This window comes from Pleurodeles waltl, chromosome 6 (genome assembly GCF_031143425.1).
Source record: "Pleurodeles waltl isolate 20211129_DDA chromosome 6, aPleWal1.hap1.20221129, whole genome shotgun sequence".
Classification (NCBI taxonomy): Eukaryota; Metazoa; Chordata; class Amphibia; order Caudata; family Salamandridae; genus Pleurodeles; species Pleurodeles waltl.
Genome location: NC_090445.1, coordinates 1,724,360,943 through 1,724,382,147, shown reverse-complemented (window position 1 = coordinate 1,724,382,147; position 21,205 = coordinate 1,724,360,943). Strand labels below are relative to the sequence as shown.

Genomic DNA, 21,205 nt, shown 5'->3' with positions numbered 1-21,205 from the left:
AACCTGGTCATATAATTCTCCCGGATTACCAGAGAGTCTCTGTACTCAATAGATTACCTGTACCTAGGACAGGTATCAAACCCTGGTCATATAATTCTCTCGGATTACCATAGAGTCGCTGTGCTGAATAGATCACCTGTACCTAGGACAGGTATCAGACCCTGGCCACAGAGAATACTCCCGGATTACCAGAGAGTCTTTGTACTCAATAGATTAACTGTACCTAGGACAGGTATCATAACCTGGTCATATAATTTACCCGGATTACCATAGAGTCTCTGTGCTTAATAGATCACCAGTACCTAGGACAGGTATCAGACCCTGGCCATAGAGAATACTCCAGGATTACCAGAGCATCTTTGTACTCAATAGATTACCTATACCTAGGACAGGCATCAGACCCTGCCATAGAGAATACTCCCGGATTACCAGGGCGTTTCTGTACTCAATAGATTACCTGTACCTAGGACAAGCATTAAACCCTGGCCATAGAGAATACTCCCGGATTATACTCAATAGATTTACAGATTATTTGTACCTAGGACAGGTATCATAACATGGTCATATAATTCTCCCGGATTACCATAGAGTCGCTGTGCTAAATAGATCACCTGTACCTTGGACAGGCATCAGACCCTGGCCATAAAGAATACTCCCAGATTACCAGAGAGTCTCTGTACTCAATAGATTACCTGTACCTAGGACAGGTATCAGACCCTGGTCATATAATTCTCCCGGATTACCATAGAGTCGCTGTGCTGAATAGATCACCTGTACCTTGGACAGTTATCAGACCCTGGCCATAGAGAATACTTCCAGATTACCAGAGAGTCTATGTATTCAATAGATTGCCTGTACCTAGGACAGGTATCGTAATCTGGCTATATAATTCTCCCGGATTACCAGAGCGTCTCTGTGCTCCATAGATTACGTATACCTAGGACAGGTATCAGACCCTGGCCACAGAGAATACTCCTGGATTACCAGAGCGTCTTTGTACTCAATATATTACCTGTAGCAGGGACAGGTATCATAACCTGGCCATATAATTCTCTAGGATTACCAGAGCGTCTCTGTGCTCAATAGATTACCTGTACCTAGGACAGGTATCAGACCCTGGCCATATAGAATACTCCTGGATTACCAGAGCGTCTCTGTACTCAATAGATTACCGGTACCTAGGACAGGTATCAGACCCTGGCCATCGAGAATACTCCCGGATTACCAGAGAGTCTCTGTACTCAATAGATTACCTGTACCTAGGACAGGTATCATAACCTGGTCATATAATTCTCTCGGATTACCATAAAGTCGCTGTGCTGAATAGATCACCTGTACCTAGGACAGGTATCAGACCCTGGCCATAGAGAATACTCCTGGATCACCAGAGAGTCTATGTACTCAATAGATTAACTGTACCTAGGACAGGTATCATAACCTGGTCATATAATTTAGCCGGATTACCATAGAGTCTCTGTGCTCAGTAGATCACCTGTACCTAGGACAGGTATCAGACCCTGGCTATAGAGAATACTCCATGATTACCAGAGCATCTCTGTACTCAATAGATTACCTATACCGAGGACAGGCATCAGACCCTGCCATAGAGAATACTCCAGGATTACCAGAGCATCTCTGTACTCAATAGATTACCTGTACCTAGGACAAGCATCAGACCCTGGCGATAGAGAATACTCCCGGATTACCAGAGCGTCTCTGTACTCAATAGATCACCTGTACCTAGGACAGGCATCAAACCCTGGCCATAAAGAATACTCCCGGATTATACTCAATAGATTTACAGATTGCCTGTACCAAGGACAGGTATGGTAACCTGGCCATAAAATTCTCCCGGATTACCAGAGCGTCTCTGTAGTCAAGAGATTACCGGTACGTAGGACAGGTATCATAACCTGGTCATATACTTCTCCCGGATTACCATAGAGTCTCTGTGCTCAATAGATCACCTGTATCTAGGACAGGTATCAGACCTGGCCATAGAGAATACTCCAGGATTACCAGAGCGTCTCTGTACTCAATAGATTACCTGTACCTAGGACAGGTATCATAACCTGGCCATATAATTCTCCCGGATTACCAGAACGTCTTTGTGCTCAATAGATTACCTGTACCTAGGACAGGTATCAGACCCTGGCCATAGAGAATACTCCTGGATTACCAGAGTTTCTATGTTCTAAATAGATTACTGGTACCTAGGACAGGTATCAGACCCTGGCCATAGAGAATACTCCTGGATTAACAGAGTTTCTCTGTACTCAATAGATTACCGGTACCTAGGACAAGTATCAGACCCTGGCCATCGAGAATACTCCAGGATTACCAGAGCGTCTCTGTACTCAATAGATTACCTGTACCTAGGACAGGCATCAGACCCTGGCCATAGAGAATACTCCAGGATTACCAGAGCGTCTCTGTACTCAATAGATTATCTGCACCTAGGACAGGCATCAGAGGCTGGCCATAGAGAATTCTCCCGGATTACCAGAGCGTCTCTGTACTCAATAGATTACCTGCACCTAGGACAGGCATCAGAGCCTGGCCATAGAGAATACTCCAGGATTACCAGAGTGTCCACCAATACAGACAGCAGCAGGATCCACTGGGGAGAAGAGATGTTTTACCCCCTCCTATGAGGGGCCCCTGAGGTGAAGGATGAAAATGGTATTTTTAAGTGGTTTATGCCGAGCTTCAGAGTTGTAAAGACATTTAAATGCTGTAAGGCCTGAGGAGAGGACGTCACGGCGTCTCCCATTCTCACAACACTGGTCCCACAGGGGACACTTATCCCTGAGGCCAGCCTGCCTTCCCTTGCCCTCACTAATCTTAGTGTCTTTGTGGTAATGTCTCCAGATGGGCTGCAGCTTTACCCCAGGGCTCCTTGATGCCTGACAGTCTCTGTTCCCTCCAGGTAATGTCATGTCGTGTTATTTAAGGTTAGGTTATGTCTGGTTAGGTTACCGTTGGGGATCTTTGATGTCTGACAGTGTCTGTTCCCTCGAGGTCATGTCATGTTATATCGTGTTATTTCAGATTAGTTTGTGTTGGGTTAGGTTATGTTTGGTTAGGTTACGCTCTGGGATCCTTGATGTCTGACAGTGTCTGTTCCCTCCAGGTAGTCATGTCATGTTATGTCAGGTTAGATTGTGTTAGGTTAAGGTGTGTTAGGTTAGGTTGTGTTAGGTTACCCTCAGGGCTCCTTGATGCCTGACAATTTCTGTTCCCTCCAGGTCATCGCTGGAAATGACAACACTCACGAGATCGTGCTGAAGGACCTCGGCCCCCCAGTGATCGCACGCTATGTGCGCTTCTACCCCATGGCGGACCGGGTGATGAGCGTATGCATGAGGGTGGAGCTGTACGGATGCATCTGGAAAGGTGAGCGGTACCCTGAGAGCTGTGGCACCGTCCAGGGAGGGGGAAATCAGGTGTCTGATGTGTGAGTGAGCGGGGCAGTCAGGTGTATGACGTGCGAGTGACTTGTCCTGTGCTCTTTAGAGAGGGGGGAATGGGGAGTGTAGGATGCTGTCTCCGTTTATGTTGTACACCTATAGTGTGGCACCCTATACTGAGTCCAGGCAACCCTTAGTGATAGTGAATACGTGTCCACATAGCAAAAGCTCTCTAGGGGTAGCTGAGGCGAGCAGCTGAACCTTATCCAGGAAGAATATAAAGCACTTGCAATACCACAGTAGTCAGGCAGTAACTGACTCACAAGAAAGAACCACACAAGGGTTCACAAGGGGGTTGTAAAAATAAAGGAATCTTTATTACAGCACTACTACTAGACTAGCCTTGGTATAGCTCCCTTAGGAGATATTACATACAATTATACACATAAAATAACCAGGAAAAATAGCATAGAAATATACGGGGCCCTAAGGAAGGGCCAAACCATATACTAAAAAAGTGGAATATGAAAGTAGGACTCCAGCCAAGGTAGGTGTGGTGGTTAGCAAGGGCCTGGGGGCAGTTAGAAACACCAGATGTAAGTACAGTCGGTGACCCTAGTAACCAGGAGTTAATGAGTTCCCTACCCATTTGTCCCATAGGCTAACACTGAGTGTAGTGGTTGGAGTTTGTAGAATTCAGGACCCTTCCCAGTGGACCCCAAGGATGAGAGTGTATGGATGGAGAGTGTCCCTGCCCCAGGATACCCAGAGGACAGGAGTACCTACACCAGGGACCGGATGCAGAGGGAAGAAGGTGCTCTCTCTGAAGACTGAAGATTCCTTGGATTGTCCAGCTGCTGTCATGACCCGTGGACCAGGCCAGTGGAACCCAGGGATGGACCCCAGACATGGAGGTCCTGCAAATGAAGGGGACAGAGTCCAGCATCCAAGGAGGTGCCCAGATGGTGCAGGAGGCAATGCCCACCATCCTGAAGATAATGCTCCTGCAAGTCGGTGGAAGGAGAAGTCCAGCTGCAGGGTCCAAGAGCTGATGAAGATCCCAGGATTCACCTACAAGCTGTCCCTTGATGGTCGCCAGATTACAGGAGGGTCTGTGAACAGCCAGGTCACTAGCAAGCACTGGCAAGTGCAAATAGGAGTTGCAAAAGGATTTTCAAAATGTTGGGGACCAGCACGGTCCAGGACACACTACCCAGGAGGGGGAGTCACAGCTTGCCCTCACAACACAGGAAGGCCAACAGAAGTCGATGGAGCGCCGACGAGTGACCCACAGGTGCTGGTTACAGGGAGTCACAAGGAGGCCTTACCAGCCCAGCAAAACAGAAGCCCCATGTCGCAGGAGTTGCAGGACAGGAGCTGGTCTTCCGTTTGCAGAGTGCTGGGGGATAGGCCTTCTTGGAGCATTAATGTCTCCCAGATGAAGACCCAACAAGCCTTGGCCAGTGCAACTGTCGCAGTGCACAGGTAGTGCCAGTCCAGTGGCAGGAGCAAGGGCATGCAGTCTCCCAATTTTAATAGAAGACAAGCAGGACACAGAGGAGGCCACAGCCTCACCACCTGTGAAGCACGATCTTCGGATGTGCAGGGACAGCAGACCCCACTAACTGGTCGACGATGCCTTGAGGTGCCTGGGATTGCAGGGGAGAGACTCCAAGGGGGATCCCTTCGTGCATCCTGATACAAACAGTCCTTGTAACCCTGGAGGATGCACAGCCTTGGAATTTGCAGAATTCTTGCAGGATCCAGAGAAACAATGTTGCAGTGGGAGCCTTCTCACCAGAAGCAGACTTGTTTGGTTCCAGGCGAAGACCAGCAGCGGTTCCAGAGGCCAGGGGCAGACGATGTCATGCAGAGAGTTCCTTGTAGAGTTTTCCTCGACGAATCTGAGGACCCACCCCAGAGGGAGCCCTTAACTCTAAAAGAGGGTTTGTCACTCTCCGCAGTGACCCAACTATCAGAGGGGGTCAGACACGTCTCCTACCTGGCCTAACCAACCAGATGCTCCCAGGGGCCTTTGCACATCTTATTTTCAAGATGGCAGAATCAAGTGGCCACCCGGCAAAACTCTGGGCACCTCCCTAGGGGAGGGGCTGGGCGGGGGTGGGCCACTCCCCTGTCCTTTGTGTAGTTTCATGCCAGAGCAAGAACCCGGGGTTCCTGAACAGGTGCACACTGGATTATTCAAGGAGGGCAGCATATGTGCCCTTCAAAGCAGTCTGGTGATGCTCAGAGGCCACCCCACCCCAGGGAGGGGTGGTCACACCTCTCCCTTGCAGGAAATCCTTCGTTCTGCTCCTCCTGCCTGAGCCTGGCTCATCAGCAGGAGGGCAGAACAGTGTCTGGTGTCAGAAACAGAGTGGGCAGGCAGCTCGACCCAGTAAGACTGCACAGGCAGAACTGGGGAATCCCCTAAAAAAAAACAAAGTACATGGTATCCTGCAAATAACACTGGCATCAGTGTAGTTCCATGATTCCAACATGTTTGATACCAAACATGCCTAGGTTTGAAGTAGCCATTATGTAGTTGGACCACTCGTGTTGACCAGTGTCCACTACATGCCTTAAGATGGCTTTCCCGCACTTGCAGAGTCCAGGAGTTGTCCTGTGGTCTGTAAAGGTACCTTGCTCATGCAGGGGTGACCTCACACTTAGAGACATGCACCCTGCCTTTGGGCTGAAGGGCCTACTAGAGGGCGACTTATAATCTCTAAGTGCAGTGTTTAGGTTTGGCAGTGAAAGGGTGCATGCACCCTTTCACACAGGCTGCAATCACAGTTTTCACGGGCTCCTATTGGTGGCATAAGACATGCTGCAGCACATAGGGGACCGTTGGTTCACCAATGCCCTGGGGACCTAGGTACCATATACTAGGGATTTACGGGGAAGCACCAGTATGCCAACTGTGGGTGTGAAAAATAACAACCATCTAAATTTAGGGGAGAGAGCACTGTCACAGGGGACTTGGATGGCAGGATCCCAGTGAACTACAGTCCAAACACCCTGACATTAGGCAACAAGTAGGGGTAACTATACCACAAACATGGCACTTTTCAATAGGGAGTGCCACCAAAAGTATTAGCAGGTTCAGAGATGCCCCACAAAGCCAATGTGTGCTAAAAGCCACATGGACACTGATTCCAGGTTGTTCAACCAAGTAGGAAAGACCTGTGAACCCTCGGACTCCGTTCACCTGTAACCCCCCCGCCCCCAACACCACCACCAGAGATGCGCATTCACCCAGTGCAGATTCTTAAGCAGACCAACCCCCCTCACCTCTCCCCCATTCCTACCAGAGAGGCGGATATACCCAGTGCAGACACAGAGGCAGACTCCCCACCCCCTCCAGAGAGGCCGATATACCCAGTGCAGACACAGAGGCAGACTCCCCACCCCCTCCAGATAGGCGGATATACCCAGTGCGGGCACAGAGCAGACTCCCCACCCCCTCCAGAGAGGCGGGTATACCCAGTGCGGGCACAGAGGCAGACTCCCCACCCCCTCCAGAGAGGCGGATATACCCAGTGCGGTCACAGAGGCAGACTCCCCACCCCCTCCAGATAGGCGGATATACCCAGTGCGGGCACAGAGGCAGACTCCCCACCCCCTCCAGAGAGGCAGATATACCCAGTGCGGGCACAGAGGCAGACTCCCCACCCCCTCCAGAGAGGCGGATATACCCAGTGCGGTCACAGAGGCAGACTCCCCACCCCCTCCAGAGAGGCGGATATACCCAGTGCGGGCACAGAGGCAGACTCCCCACCCCCTCCAGAGAGGCGTATATACCCAGTGCGGACACAGAGGCAGACTCCCCAACCCCTCCAGAGAGGCGGATATACCCAGTGCAGGCACAGAGCAGACTCCCCACCCCCTCCAGAGAGGCGGATATACCCAGTGCGGGCACAGAGCAGACTCCCCACCCCCTCCAGAGAGGCGGGTATACCCAGTGCGGGCACAGAGGCAGACTCCCCACCCCCTCCAGAGAGGCGGATATACCCAGTACAGACACAGAGGCAGACTCCCCACCCCCTCCAGAGAGGCGGATATACCCAGAGCGGGCACAAAAGCAGACTCCCCACCCCCTCCAGAGAGGCAGATATACCCAGTGCAGACACAGAGGCAGACTCTCCACCCTTTCCAGAGACGCGGATATACCCAGTGCAGACACAGAGGCAGACTCCCCACCCCCTCCAGAGAGGCGGAAATACCCAGTGCGGGCACAGAGGCAGACTGCCCACCCCCTCCAGAGAGGCGGATATACCCAGTTCGGGCACAGAGGCAGACTCCCCACCCCTTCCAGAGAGGCGGATATACCCAGTGTGGACACAGAGGCAGACTCCCCCCAGTGCGGGCACAGAGGCAGACTCCCCACCCCCTCCAGAGAGGCGGGTATACCCAGTGCAGACACAGAAGCAGACTCCCCACCCTCTCCAGAGAGGTGGATATACCCAGTGCGGGCACAGAGGCAGACTCCCCACCCCCTCCAGAGAGGCGGATATACCCAGTGCAGACCCCCCACCCCCTCCAGAGAGGCAGATATACCCAGTGCGGGCACAGAGGCAGACTCCCCACCCCCTCCAGAGAGGCGGATATACCCAGTGCAGACACAGAGGCAGACTCCCCACCCCCTCCAGAGAGGCGGATATACCCAGTGCGGACACAGAGCAGACTCCCCACCCCCTCCAGAGAGGCGGGTATACCCAGTGCGGGCACAGAGGCAGACTCTCCACCCCCTCCAGAGAGGCGGATATACCCAGTACAGACACAGAGGCCATCCTCTCCCCCTCCAGAGAGGCGGATATAGCCAGTGCAGGCACAGAGGCAGACTCCCCACCCCCTCCAGAGAGGCGGATATACCCAGTGCGGGCACAGAAGCAGACTCCCCACCCCCTCCAGAGAGGCGGGTATACCCAGTGCGGGCACAGAAGCAGACTCCCCACCCCCTCCAGAAAGGCGGATATACCCAGTGCAGGCACAGAGGCAGACTCCCCACCCCCTCCAGAGAGGCGGATATACCCAGTGCGGTCACAGAGGCAGACTCCCCACCCCCTCCAGATAGGCAGATATACCCAGTGCGGTCACAGAGGCAGACTCCCCACCCCCTCCAGAGAGGCGGATATACCCAGTGCGGGCACAGAGGCAGACTCCCCACCCCCTCCAGAGAGGCGGATATACCCAGTGCGGTCACAGAGGCAGACTCCCCACCCCCTCCAGAGAGGCGGATATACCCAGTGCGGGCACAGAGGCAGACTCCCCACCCCCTCCAGAGAGGCGTATATACCCAGTGCGGACACAGAGGCAGACTCCCCAACCCCTCCAGAGAGGCGGATATACCCAGTGCGGGCACAGAGCAGACTCCCCACCCCCTCCAGAGAGGCGGATATACCCAGTGCGGGCACAGAGCAGACTCCCCACCGCCTCCAGAGAGGCGGGTATACCCAGTGCGGGCACAGAGGCAGACTCCCCACCCCCTCCAGAGAGGCGGATATACCCAGTACAGACACAGAGGCAGACTCCCCACCCCCTCCAGAGAGGCGGATATACCCAGAGCGGGCACAAAAGCAGACTCCCCACCCCCTCCAGAGAGGCGGATATACCCAGTGCAGACACAGAGGCAGACTCTCCACCCTTTCCAGAGACGCGGATATACCCAGTGCAGACACAGAGGCAGACTCCCCACCCCCTCCAGAGAGGCGGAAATACCCAGTGCGGGCACAGAGGCAGACTGCCCACCCCCTCCAGAGAGGCGGATATACCCAGTTCGGGCACAGAGGCAGACTCCCCACCCCTTCCAGAGAGGCGGATATACCCAGTGTGGACACAGAGGCAGACTCCCCCCAGTGCGGGCACAGAGGCAGACTCCCCACCCCCTCCAGAGAGGCGGGTATACCCAGTGCAGACACAGAAGCAGACTCCCCACCCTCTCCAGAGAGGCGGATATACCCAGTGCGGGCACAGAGGCAGACTCCCCACCCCCCTCCAGAGAGGCGGATATACCCAGTGCAGACTCCCCACCCCCTCCAGAGAGGCGGATATACCCAGTGCGGGCACAGAGGCAGACCCCCCACCCCCTCCAGAGAGGCAGATATACCCAGTGCGGGCACAGAGGCAGACTCCCCACCCCCTCCAGAGAGGCGGATATACCCAGTGCAGACACAGAGGCAGACTCCCCACCCCCTCCAGAGAGGCGGATATACCCAGTGCGGGCACAGAGCAGACTCCCCACCCCCTCCAGAGAGGCGGGTATACCCAGTGCGGGCACAGAGGCAGACTCTCCACCCCCTCCAGAGAGGCGGATATACCCAGTACAGACACAGAGGCCATCCTCTCCCCCTCCAGAGAGGCGGATATACCCAGTGCGGGCACAGAGCAGACTCCCCACCCCCTCCAGAGAGGCGGATATACCCAGAGCGGGCACAGAAGCAGACTCCCCACCCCCTCCAGAGAGGCGGATTTACCCAGTGCAGACACAGAGGCAGACTCTCCACCCCCTCCAGAGAGGCAGATATACCCAGTGCAGACACAGAGGCAGACTCCCCAGCCCCTCCAGAGAGGCGGAAATACCCAGTGCGGGCATAGAGGCAGACTCCCCACCCCCTCCAGAGAGGCGGAAATACCCAGTGCGGACGCAGAGGCAGACTCCCCACCCCCTCCAGAGAGGCGGATATACCCAGTGCGGACACAGAGGCAGACTCCCCCCAGTGCGGGCACAGAGGCAGACTCCCCACCCCCTCCAGAGAGGCAGGTATACCCAGTGCAGACACAGAAGCAGACTCCCCACCCCCTCCAGAGAGGCGGATATACCCAGTGCAGGCACAGAGGCAGACTCCCCACCCCCTCCAGAGAGGCAGATATACCCAGTGCGAGCAAAGAAGCAGACTCCCCACCCCCTCCAGAGAGGCGGATATACCCAGTGCGGACACAGAGGCAGACGCCCCACCCCCTCCAGAGAGGCAGATATACCCAGTGCGGGCACAGGATATACCCAGTGCGGGCACAGAGGCAGACTCCCCAACCCCTCCAGAGAGGTGGATCTACCCAGTGCGGGCACAGAGGCAGACTCCCCCCAGTGCGGGCACAGAGGCAGACTCCCCACCCCCTCCAGAGAGGCGGGTATACCCAGTGCTGGCACAGAAGCAGACTCCCCAACCCCTCCAGAGAGGCGGATATACCCAGTGCGGGCACAGAGGCCATCCTCTCCCCCTCCAGAGAGGCTGATATACCCAGTGCAGGCACAGAGGCAGACTCCCCACCCCCTCCAGAGAGGCGGATATACCCAGTGCGGGCACAGAGGCAGACTCCCCACCCCCTCCAGAGAGGCGGATATACCCAGAGCAGACACAGAGGCAGACTCCCCCTCCCCCCCCAGAGAGGCGGATATACCCAGTGCGGGCACAGAGGCAGACTCCCCACCCCCTCCAGAGAGGCGGGTATACCCAGTGCGGGCACAGAAGCAGACTCCTCTCCCCTCCAGAGAGGCGGGTATACCCAGTGCGGGCACAGAGGCAGACTCCCCACCCCCTCCAGAGAGGCGGATATACCCAGTGCGGACACAGAGGCAGACTCCCCACCCCCTCCAGAGAGGCGGAAATACCCAGTGCGGGCACAGAGGCAGACACCCCACCCCCTCCAGAGAGGCGGATATACCCAGTTAGGGCACAGGATATACCCAGTGCGGGCACAGAGGGAGACTCCCCAACCACTCCAGAGAGGCGCATCTACCCAGTGCGGGCACAGAGGCAGACTCCCCCCAGTGCGGGCACAGAGGCAGACTCCCTACCCCCTCCAGAGAGGCGGGTATACCCAGTGCGGGCACAGAAGCAGACGCCCCAACCCCTCCAGAGAGGCGGATATACCCGGTGCGGGCACAGAGGCCATCCTCTCCCCCTCCAGAGAGGCTGATATACCCAGTGCGGGCACAGAGGCAGACTCCCCACCCCCTCCAGAGAGGCGGATATACCCAGTGCGGGCACAGAGGCAGACTCCCCACCCCCTCCAGAGAGGCGGATATACCCAGTGCGGGCACAGAGGCAGACTCCCCACCCCCTCCAGAGAGGCGGATATACCCAGTGCAGACACAGAGGCAGACTCCCCACCCCCCCAGAGAGGCGGATATACCCAGTGCGGGCACAGAGGCAGACTCCCCACCCCCTCCAAAGAGGCGGGTATACCCAGTGCGGGCACAGAAGCAGACTCCTCTCCCCCTCCAGAGAGGCGGATATACCCAGTGCGGGCACAGAGGCAGACTCCCCACCCCCTCCAGAGAGGCGGATATACCCAGTGCGGGCACAGAAGCAGACTCCCCACCCCCTCCAGAGAGGCGGGTATACCCAGTGCGGGCACAGAAGCAGACTCCCCACCCCCCCCAGAAAGGCGGATATACCCAGTGCAGGCACAGAGGCAGACTCCCCACCCCCTCCAGAAAGGCGGATATACCCAGTGCAGACACAGAGGCAGACTCCCCACCCCCTCCAGAGAGGCAGATATACCCAGTGCGGGCACAGAAGCAGACTCCCCACCCCCTCCAGAGAGGCGGATATACCCAGTGCAGGCACAGAGACAGACTCCCCACCCCCTCCAGAGAGGCAGGTATACCCAGTGCTATACCCAGTGCAGGCACAGAGGCAGACTCCCCACCCCCTCCAGAGAGGCAGGTATACCCAGTCCAGACACAGAGGCCATCCTCTCCCCCTCCAGAGAGGCGGATATACCCAGTGCGGACACAGAGGCTGACTCCCCACCCCCTCCAGAGAGACGGATATACCCAGTGCGGGCACAGAGGCAGACTCCTCTCCCCCTCCAGAGAGGCGGATATACCCAGTGCGGGCACAGAGGCAGACTCCCCATCCCCTCCAGAGAGGCGGATATACCCAGTGCGGGCACAGAAGCAGACTTCTCTCCCCCTCCAGAGAGGTGGATATACCCAGTGCGGGCACAGAGGCAGACTCCCCACCCCCTCCGGAGTCACGGGTATACCCAGGGCGGGCACAGAGGCAGACTCCTCACCCCCTCCAGAGAGGCGGATATACCCAGGGCGGGCACAGAGGCAGACTCCCCACCCCCTCCAGAGAGGTGGGTATACCCAGTGCTGGCACAGAAGCAGACTCCCCAACCCCTCCAGAGAGGCTGATATACCCAGTGCGGGCACAGAGGCCATCCTCTCCCCCTCCAGAGAGGCTGATAAACCCAGTGCAGGCACAGAGGCAGACTCCCCACCCCCTCCAGAGAGGCGGATATACCCAGTGCGGGCACAGTGGCAGACTCCCCACCCCCTCCAGAGAGGCGGATATACCCTGTGCGGGCACAGAGGCAGACTCCCCACCCCCTCCAGAGAGGCGGATATACCCAGAGCAGACACAGAGGCAGACTCCCCCTCCCCCCCCAGAGAGGCGATATACCCAGTGCGGGCACAGAGGCAGACTCCCCACCCCCTCCAGAGAGGCGGGTATACCCAGTGCGGGCACAGAAGCAGACTCCTCTCACCCCTCCAGAGAGGCGGGTATACCCAGTGCGGGCACAGAGGCAGACTCCTCACCCCCTCCAGAGAGGCGGATATACCCAGTGCGGACACAGAGGCAGACTCCACACCCCCTCCAGAGAGGCGTATATACCCAGTGCGGTCACAGAGGCAGACTCCCCACCCCCTCCAGATAGGCGGATATACCCAGTGCGGGCACAGAGGCAGACTCCCCACCCCCTCCAGAGAGGCGGATATACCCAGAGCAGACACAGAGGCAGACTCCCCCTCCCTCCCCAGAGAGGCGGATATACCCAGTGCGGGCACAGAGGCAGACTCCCCACCCCCTCCAGAGAGGCGAGTATACCCAGTGCGGGCACAGAAGCAGACTCCTCTCCCCCTCCAGAGAGGCGGGTATGCCCAGTGCAGGCACAGAGGCAGACTCCCCACCCCGTCCAGAGAGGCGGATATACCCAGTGCGGACACAGAGGCAGACTCCCCACCCCCTCCAGAGAGGCGGAAATACCCATTGCGGCACAGAGGCAGACTCCCCACCCCCTCCAGAGAGGCAGATATTCCCAGTTAGGGCACAGGATATACCCAGTGCGGGCACAGAGGGAGACTCCCCAACCACTCCAGAGAGGCGCATCTACCCAGTGCGGGCACAGAGGCAGACTCCCCCCAGTGCGGGCACAAAGGCAGACTCCCTACCCCCTCCAGAGAGGCGGGTATACCCAGTGCGGGCACAGAAGCAGACTCCCCAACCCCTCCAGAGAGGCGGATATACCCAGTGCGGGCACAGAGGCCATCCTCTCCCCCTCCAGAGAGGCTGATATACCCAGTGCGGGCACAGAGGCAGACTCCCCACCCCCTCCAGAGAGGCGGATATACCCAGTGCGGGCACAGAGGCAGATTCCCCACCCCCTCCAGAGAGGCGGATATACCCAGTGCAGACACAGAGGCAGACTCCCCACCCCCCCCAGAGAGGCGGATATACCCAGTGCGGGCACAGAGGCAGACTCCCCACCCCCTCCAAAGAGTATGGTATACCCAGTGCGGGCACAGAAGCAGACTCCTCTCCCCCTCCAGAGAGGCGGATATAGCCAGTGCAGGCACAGAGGCAGACTCCCCACCCCCTCCAGAGAGGCGGATATACCCAGTGCGGGCACAGAAGCAGACTCCCCACCCCCTCCAGAGAGGCGGGTATACCCAGTGCGGGCACAGAAGCAGACTCCCCACCCCCTCCAGAAAGGCGGATATACCCAGTGCAGGCACAGAGGCAGACTCCCCACCCCCTCCAGAAAGGCGGATATACCCAGTGCAGACACAGAGGCAGACTCCCCACCCCCTCCAGAGAGGCAGATATACCCAGTGCGGGCACAGAAGCAGACTCCCCACCCCCTCCAGAGAGGCGGATATACCCAGTGCAGGCACAGAGACAGACTCCCATTCCCCTCCAGAGAAGCAGGTATACCCAGTGCAGGCACAGAGGCAGACTCCCCACCCCCTCCAGAGAGGCAGGTATACCCAGTGCAGACACCGAGGCCATCCTCTCCCCCTCCAGAGAGGCGGATATTCCCAGTGCGGACACAGAGGCAGACTCCCCACCCCCTCCAGAGAGACGGATATACCCTGTGCGGGCACAGAGGCAGACTCCCCACCCCCTCCAGAGAGGCGGATATACCCAGTGCGGGCACAGAGGCAGACTCCCCATCCCCTCCAGAGAGGCGGATATACCCAGTGCGGGCACAGAAGCAGACTCCTCTCCCCTTCCAGAGAGGTGGATATACCCAGTGCGGGCACAGAGGCAGACTCCCCACCCCCTCCAGAGTCACGGGTATACCCAGGGCGGGCACAGAGGCAGACTCCTCACCCCCTCCAGAGAGGCGGATATACCCAGGGCGGGCACAGAGGCAGACTCCCCACCCCCTCCAGAGAGGCGGGTATACCCAGTGCTGGCACAGAAGCAGACTCCCCAACCCCTCCAGAGAGGCTGATATACCCAGTGCGGGCACAGAGGCCATCCTCTCCCCCTCCAGAGAGGATGATAAACCCAGTGCAGGCACAGAGGCAGACTCCCCACCCCCTCCAGAGAGGCGGATATACCCAGTGCGGGCACAGAGGCAGACTCTCCACCCCCTCCAGAGAGGCGAATATACCCAGTGCAGACACAGAGGCAGACTCCCCACCCCCTCCAGAGAGGCGGATATACCCAGTGCGGGCACAGAGGTAGACTCCCCACCCCCTCCAGAGAGGCGGATATACCCAGTGCGGGCACAGAGGCAGACTCCCCACCCCCTCCAGAGAGGCGGATATACCCAGTGCGGGCACAGAGGCAGACTCCCCACCCCCTCCAGAGAGGCGGATATACCCAGTGCAGACACAGAGGCAGACTCCCCACCCCCTCCAGAGAGGCGGATATACCCAGTGCGGGCACAGAGCAGACTCCCCACCCCCTCCAGAGAGGCGGGTATACCCAGTGCGGGCACAGAGGCAGACTCCCCACCCCCTCCAGAGAGGCAGATATACCCAGTGCGGTCACAGAGGCAGACTCCCCACCCCCTCCAGATAGGCGGATATACCCAGTGCGGGCACAGAGGCAGACTCCCCACCCCCTCCAGAGAGGCGGATATACCCAGTGCGGGCACAGAGGCAGACTCCCCACCCCCGCCAGAGAGGCGGATATACCCAGTGCGGTCACAGAAGCAGACTCCCCACCCCCTCCAGAGAGGCGGATATACCCAGTGCGGGCACAGAGGCAGACTCCCCACCCCCTCCAGAGAGGCGTATATACCCAGTGCGGACACAGAGGCAGACTCCCCAACCCCTCCAGAGAGGCGGATATACCCAGTGCAGACACAGAGGCCGACTCCCCACCCCCTCCAGAGAGGCGGAAATACCCAGTGCGGGCACAGAGGCAGACTGCCCACCCCCTCCAGAGAGGCGGATATACCCAGTTCGGGCACAGAGGCAGACTCCCCACCCCTTCCAGAGAGGCGGATATACCCAGTGCGGACACAGAGGCAGACTCCCCCCAGTGCGGGCACAGAGGCAGACTCCTCACCCCCTCCAGAGAGGCGGGTATACCCAGTGCAGACACAGAAGCAGACTCCCCACCCTCTCCAGAGAGGCGGATATACCCAGTGCGGGCACAGAGGCAGACTCCCCACCCCCTCCAGAGAGGCGGATATACCCAGTGCAGACTCCCCACCCCCTCCAGAGAGGCGGATATACCCAGTGCGGGCACAGAGGCAGACCCCCCACCCCCTCCAGAGAGGCGGGTATACCCAGTGCAGACACAGAAGCAGACTCCCCACCCCCTCCAGAGAGGCGGATATACCCAGTGCGGGCACAGAGGCAGACTCCCCACCCCCTCGAGAGAGGCGGATATACCCAGTTCGAGCACAGAAGCAGACTCCCCACCCCCTCCAGAGAGGCGGATATACCCAGTGCGGACACAGAGGCAGACGCCCCACCCCCTCCAGAGAGGCAGATATACCCAGTGCGGGCACAGGATATACCCAGTGCGGGCACAGAGGCAGACTCCCCAACCCCTCCAGAGAGGTGGATCTACCCAGTGCGGGCACAGAGGCAGACTCCCCCCAGTGCGGGCACAGAGGCAGACTCCCCACCCCCTCCAGAGAGGCGGGTATACCCAGTGCTGGCACAGAAGCAGACTCCCCAACCCCTCCAGAGAGGCGGATATACCCAGTGCGGGCACAGAGGCCATCCTCTCCCCCTCCAGAGAGGCTGATATACCCAGTGCAGGCACAGAGGCAGACTCCCCACCCCCTTCAGAGAGGCGGATATACCCAGTGCGGGCACAGAGGCAGACTCCCCACCCCCTCCAGAGAGGCGGATATACCCAGTGCGGGCACAGAGGCAGACTCCCCACCCCCTCCAGAGAGGCGGATATACCCAGAGCAGACACAGAGGCAGACTCCCCCTCCCCCCCCAGAGAGGCGGATATACCCAGTGCGGGCACAGAGGCAGACTCCCCACCCCCTCCAGAGAGGCGGGTATACCCAGTGCGGGCACAGAAGCAGACTCCTCTCCCCCTCCAGAGAGGCGGGTATACCCAGTGCGGGCACAGAGGCAGACTCCCCACCCCCTCCAGAGAGGCGGATATACCCAGTGCGGACACAGAGGCAGACTCCCCCTCCCCCCCCCAGAGAGGCGGATATACCCAGTGCGGGCACAGAGGCAGACTCCCCACCCCCTCCAGAGAGGCGGGTATACCCAGTGCGGGCACAGAAGCAGACTCCTCTCCCCCTCCAGAGAGGCGGAAATACCCAGTGCGGGGACAGAGGCAGACTCCCCACCCCCTCCAGAGAGGCGGATATACCCAGTTAGGGCACAGGATATACCCAGGGCGGGCACAGAGGGAGACTCCCCAACCACTCCAGAGAGGCGCATCTACCCAGTGCGGGCACAGAGGCAGACTCCCCCCAGTGCGGGCACAGAGGCAGACTCCCTACCCCCTCCAGAGAGGCGGGTATACCCAGTGCGGGCACAGAAGCAGACTCCCCAACCCCTCCAGAGAGGCGGATATACCCAGTGCGGGCACAGAGGCCATCCTCTCCCCCTCCAGAGAGGCGGATATACCCACTGCGGGCACAGAGGCAGACTCCCCACCCCCTCCAGAGAGGCGGATATACCCAGTGCGGGCACAGAGGCAGACTCCCCACCCCCTCCAGAGAGGCGGATATACCCACTGCGGGCACAGAGGCAGACTCCCCACCCCCTCCAGAGAGGCGGATATACCCAGTGCAGACACAGAGGCAGACTCCCCACCCCCCCAGAGAGGCGGATATACCCAGTGCGGGCACAGAGGCAGACTCCCCACCCCCTCCAAAGAGGCGGGTATACCCAGTGCGGGCACAGAAGCAGATTCCCCACCCCCTCCAGAGAGGCGGATATACCCAGTGCAGACACAGAGGCAGACTCCCCACCCCCCCCAGAGAGGCGGATATACCCAGTGCGGGCACAGAGGCAGACTCCCCACCCCCTCCAAAGAGTATGGTATACCCCGTGCGGGCACAGAAGCAGACTCCCCACCCCCTCCAGAGAGGCGGATATAGCCAGTGCGGGCACAGAGCAGACTCCCCACCCCCTCCAGAGAGGCGGATATACCCAGAGCGGGCACAGAGCAGACTCCCCACCCCCTCCAGAGAGGCGGGTATACCCAGTGCGGGCACAGAGGCAGACTCCCCACCCCCTCCAGAGAGGCGGATATACCCAGTGCGGTCACAGAGGCAGACTCCCCACCCCCTCCAGAAAGGCGGATATACCCAGTGCAGACACAGAGGCAGACTCCCCACCCCCTCCAGAGAGGCAGATATACCCAGTGCGGGCACAGAAGCAGACTCCCCACCCCCTCCAGAGAGGCGGATATACCCAGTGCAGGCACAGAGACAGACTCCCATTCCCCTCCAGAGAAGCAGGTATACCCAGTGCTATACCCAGTGCAGGCACAGAGGCAGACTCCCCACCCCCTCCAGAGAGGCAGGTATACCCAGTGCAGACACCGAGGCCATCCTCTCCCCCTCCAGAGAGGCGGATATACCCAGTGCGGACACAGAGGCAGACTCCCCACCCCCTCCAGAGAGACGTATATACCCTGTGCGGGCACAGAGGCAGACTCCCCACCCCCTCCAGAGAGGCGGATATACCCAGTGCGGGCACAGAGGCAGACTCCCCATCCCCTCCAGAGAGGCGGATATACCCAGTGCGGGCACAGAAGCAGACTCCTCTCCCCTTCCAGAGAGGTGGATATACCCAGTGCGGGCACAGAGGCAGACTCCCCACCCCCTCCAGAGTCACGGGTATACCCAGGGCGGGCACAGAGGCAGACTCCTCACCCCCTCCAGAGAGGCGGATATACCCAGGGCGGGCACAGAGGCAGACTCCCCACCCCCTCCAGAGAGGCGGGTATACCCAGTGCTGGCACAGAAGCAGACTCCCCAACCCCTCCAGAGAGGCTGATATACCCAGTGCGGGCACAGAGGCCATCCTCTCCCCCTCCAGAGAGGATGATAAACCCAGTGCAGGCACAGAGGCAGACTCCCCACCCCCTCCAGAGAGGCGGATATACCCAGTGCGGGCACAGAGGCAGACTCTCCACCCCCTCCAGAGAGGCGAATATACCCAGTGCAGACACAGAGGCAGACTCCCCACCCCCTCCAGAGAGGCGGATATACCCAGTGCGGGCACAGAGGTAGACTCCCCACCCCCTCCAGAGAGGCGGATATACCCAGTGCGGGCACAGAGGCAGACTCCCCACCCCCTCCAGAGAGGCGGATATACCCAGTGCGGGCACAGAGGCAGACTCCCCACCCCCTCCAGAGAGGCGGATATACCCAGTGCAGACACAGAGGCAGACTCCCCACCCCCTCCAGAGAGGCGGATATACCCAGTGCGGGCACAGAGCAGACTCCCCACCCCCTCCAGAGAGGCGGGTATACCCAGTGCGGGCACAGAGGCAGACTCCCCACCCCCTCCAGAGAGGCAGATATACCCAGTGCGGTCACAGAGGCAGACTCCCCACCCCCTCCAGATAGGCGGATATACCCAGTGCGGGCACAGAGGCAGACTCCCACCCCCTCCAGAGAGGCGGATATACCCAGTGCGGGCACAGAGGCAGACTCCCCACCCCCGCCAGAGAGGCGGATATACCCAGTGCGGTCACAGAAGCAGACTCCCCACCCCCTCCAGAGAGGCGGATATACCCAGTGCGGGCACAGAGGCAGACTCCCCACCCCCTCCAGAGAGGCGTATATACCCAGTGCGGACACAGAGGCAGACTCCCCAACCCCTCCAGAGAGGCGGATATACCCAGTGCAGACACAGAGGCCGACTCCCCACCCCCTCCAGAGAGGCGGAAATACCCAGTGCGGGCACAGAGGCAGACTGCCCACCCCCTCCAGAGAGGCGGATATACCCAGTTCGGGCACAGAGGCAGACTCCCCACCCCTTCCAGAGAGGCGGATATACCCAGTGCGGACACAGAGGCAGACTCCCCCCAGTGCGGGCACAGAGGCAGACTCCTCACCCCCTCCAGAGAGGCGGGTATACCCAGTGCAGACACAGAAGCAGACTCCCCACCCTCTCCAGAGAGGCGGATATACCCAGTGCGGGCACAGAGGCAGACTCCCCACCCCCTCCAGAGAGGCGGATATACCCAGTGCAGACTCCCCACCCCCTCCAGAGAGGCGGATATACCCAGTGCGGGCACAGAGGCAGACCCCCCACCCCCTCCAGAGAGGCGGGTATACCCAGTGCAGACACAGAAGCAGACTCCCCACCCCCTCCAGAGAGGCGGATATACCCAGTGCGGGCACAGAGGCAGACTCCCCACCCCCTCGAGAGAGGCGGATATACCCAGTTCGAGCACAGAAGCAGACTCCCCACCCCCTCCAGAGAGGCGGATATACCCAGTGCGGACACAGAGGCAGACGCCCCACCCCCTCCAGAGAGGCAGATATACCCAGTGCGGGCACAGGATATACCCAGTGCGGGCACAGAGGCAGACTCCCCAACCCCTCCAGAGAGGTGGATCTACCCAGTGCGGGCACAGAGGCAGACTCCCCCCAGTGCGGGCACAGAGGCAGACTCCCCACCCCCTCCAGAGAGGCGGGTATACCCAGTGCTGGCACAGAAGCAGACTCCCCAACCCCTCCAGAAAGGCGGATATACCCAGTGCGGGCACAGAGGCCATCCTCTCCCCCTCCAGAGAGGCTGATATACCCAGTGCAGGCACAGAGGCAGACTCCCCACCCCCTTCAGAGAGGCGGATATACCCAGTGCGGGCACAGAGGCAGACTCCCCACCCCCTCCAGAGAGGCGGATATACCCAGTGCGGGCACAGAGGCAGACTCCCCACCCCCTCCAGAGAGGCGGATATACCCAGAGCAGACACAGAGGCAGACTCCCCCTCCCCCCCCAGAGAGGCGGATATACCCAGTGCGGGCACAGAGGCAGACTCCCCACCCCCTCCAGAGAGGCGGGTATACCCAGTGCGGGCACAGAAGCAGACTCCTCTCCCCCTCCAGAGAGGCGGGTATACCCAGTGCGGGCACAGAGGCAGACTCCCCACCCCCTCCAGAGAGGCGGATATACCCAGTGCGGACACAGAGGCAGACTCCCCCTCCCCCCCCAGAGAGGCGGATATACCCAGTGCGGGCACAGAGGCAGACTCCCCACCCCCTCCAGAGAGGCGGGTATACCCAGTGCGGGCACAGAAGCAGACTCCTCTCCCCCTCCAGAGAGGCGGAAATACCCAGTGCGGGGACAGAGGCAGACTCCCCACCCCCTCCAGAGA

The 21,205-nt window shown here is 59.2% G+C and overlaps 1 protein-coding gene across 4 annotated transcripts in view; it reads left to right on the top strand.

Annotated features, from left to right (window-relative positions):
• Nucleotides 1–21,205, top strand: part of DDR1 (discoidin domain receptor tyrosine kinase 1) — a 465,777-nt gene that overhangs the window by 258,876 nt on the left and 185,696 nt on the right. For all 4 annotated transcript variants that reach the window (XM_069241966.1, XM_069241967.1, XM_069241968.1 and 1 more), the window contains one exon: nt 3,249–3,396. In XM_069241966.1, coding sequence (XP_069098067.1) covers nt 3,249–3,396 — 148 coding nt within the window. The remainder of the gene's footprint in view (nt 1–3,248; nt 3,397–21,205) is intronic.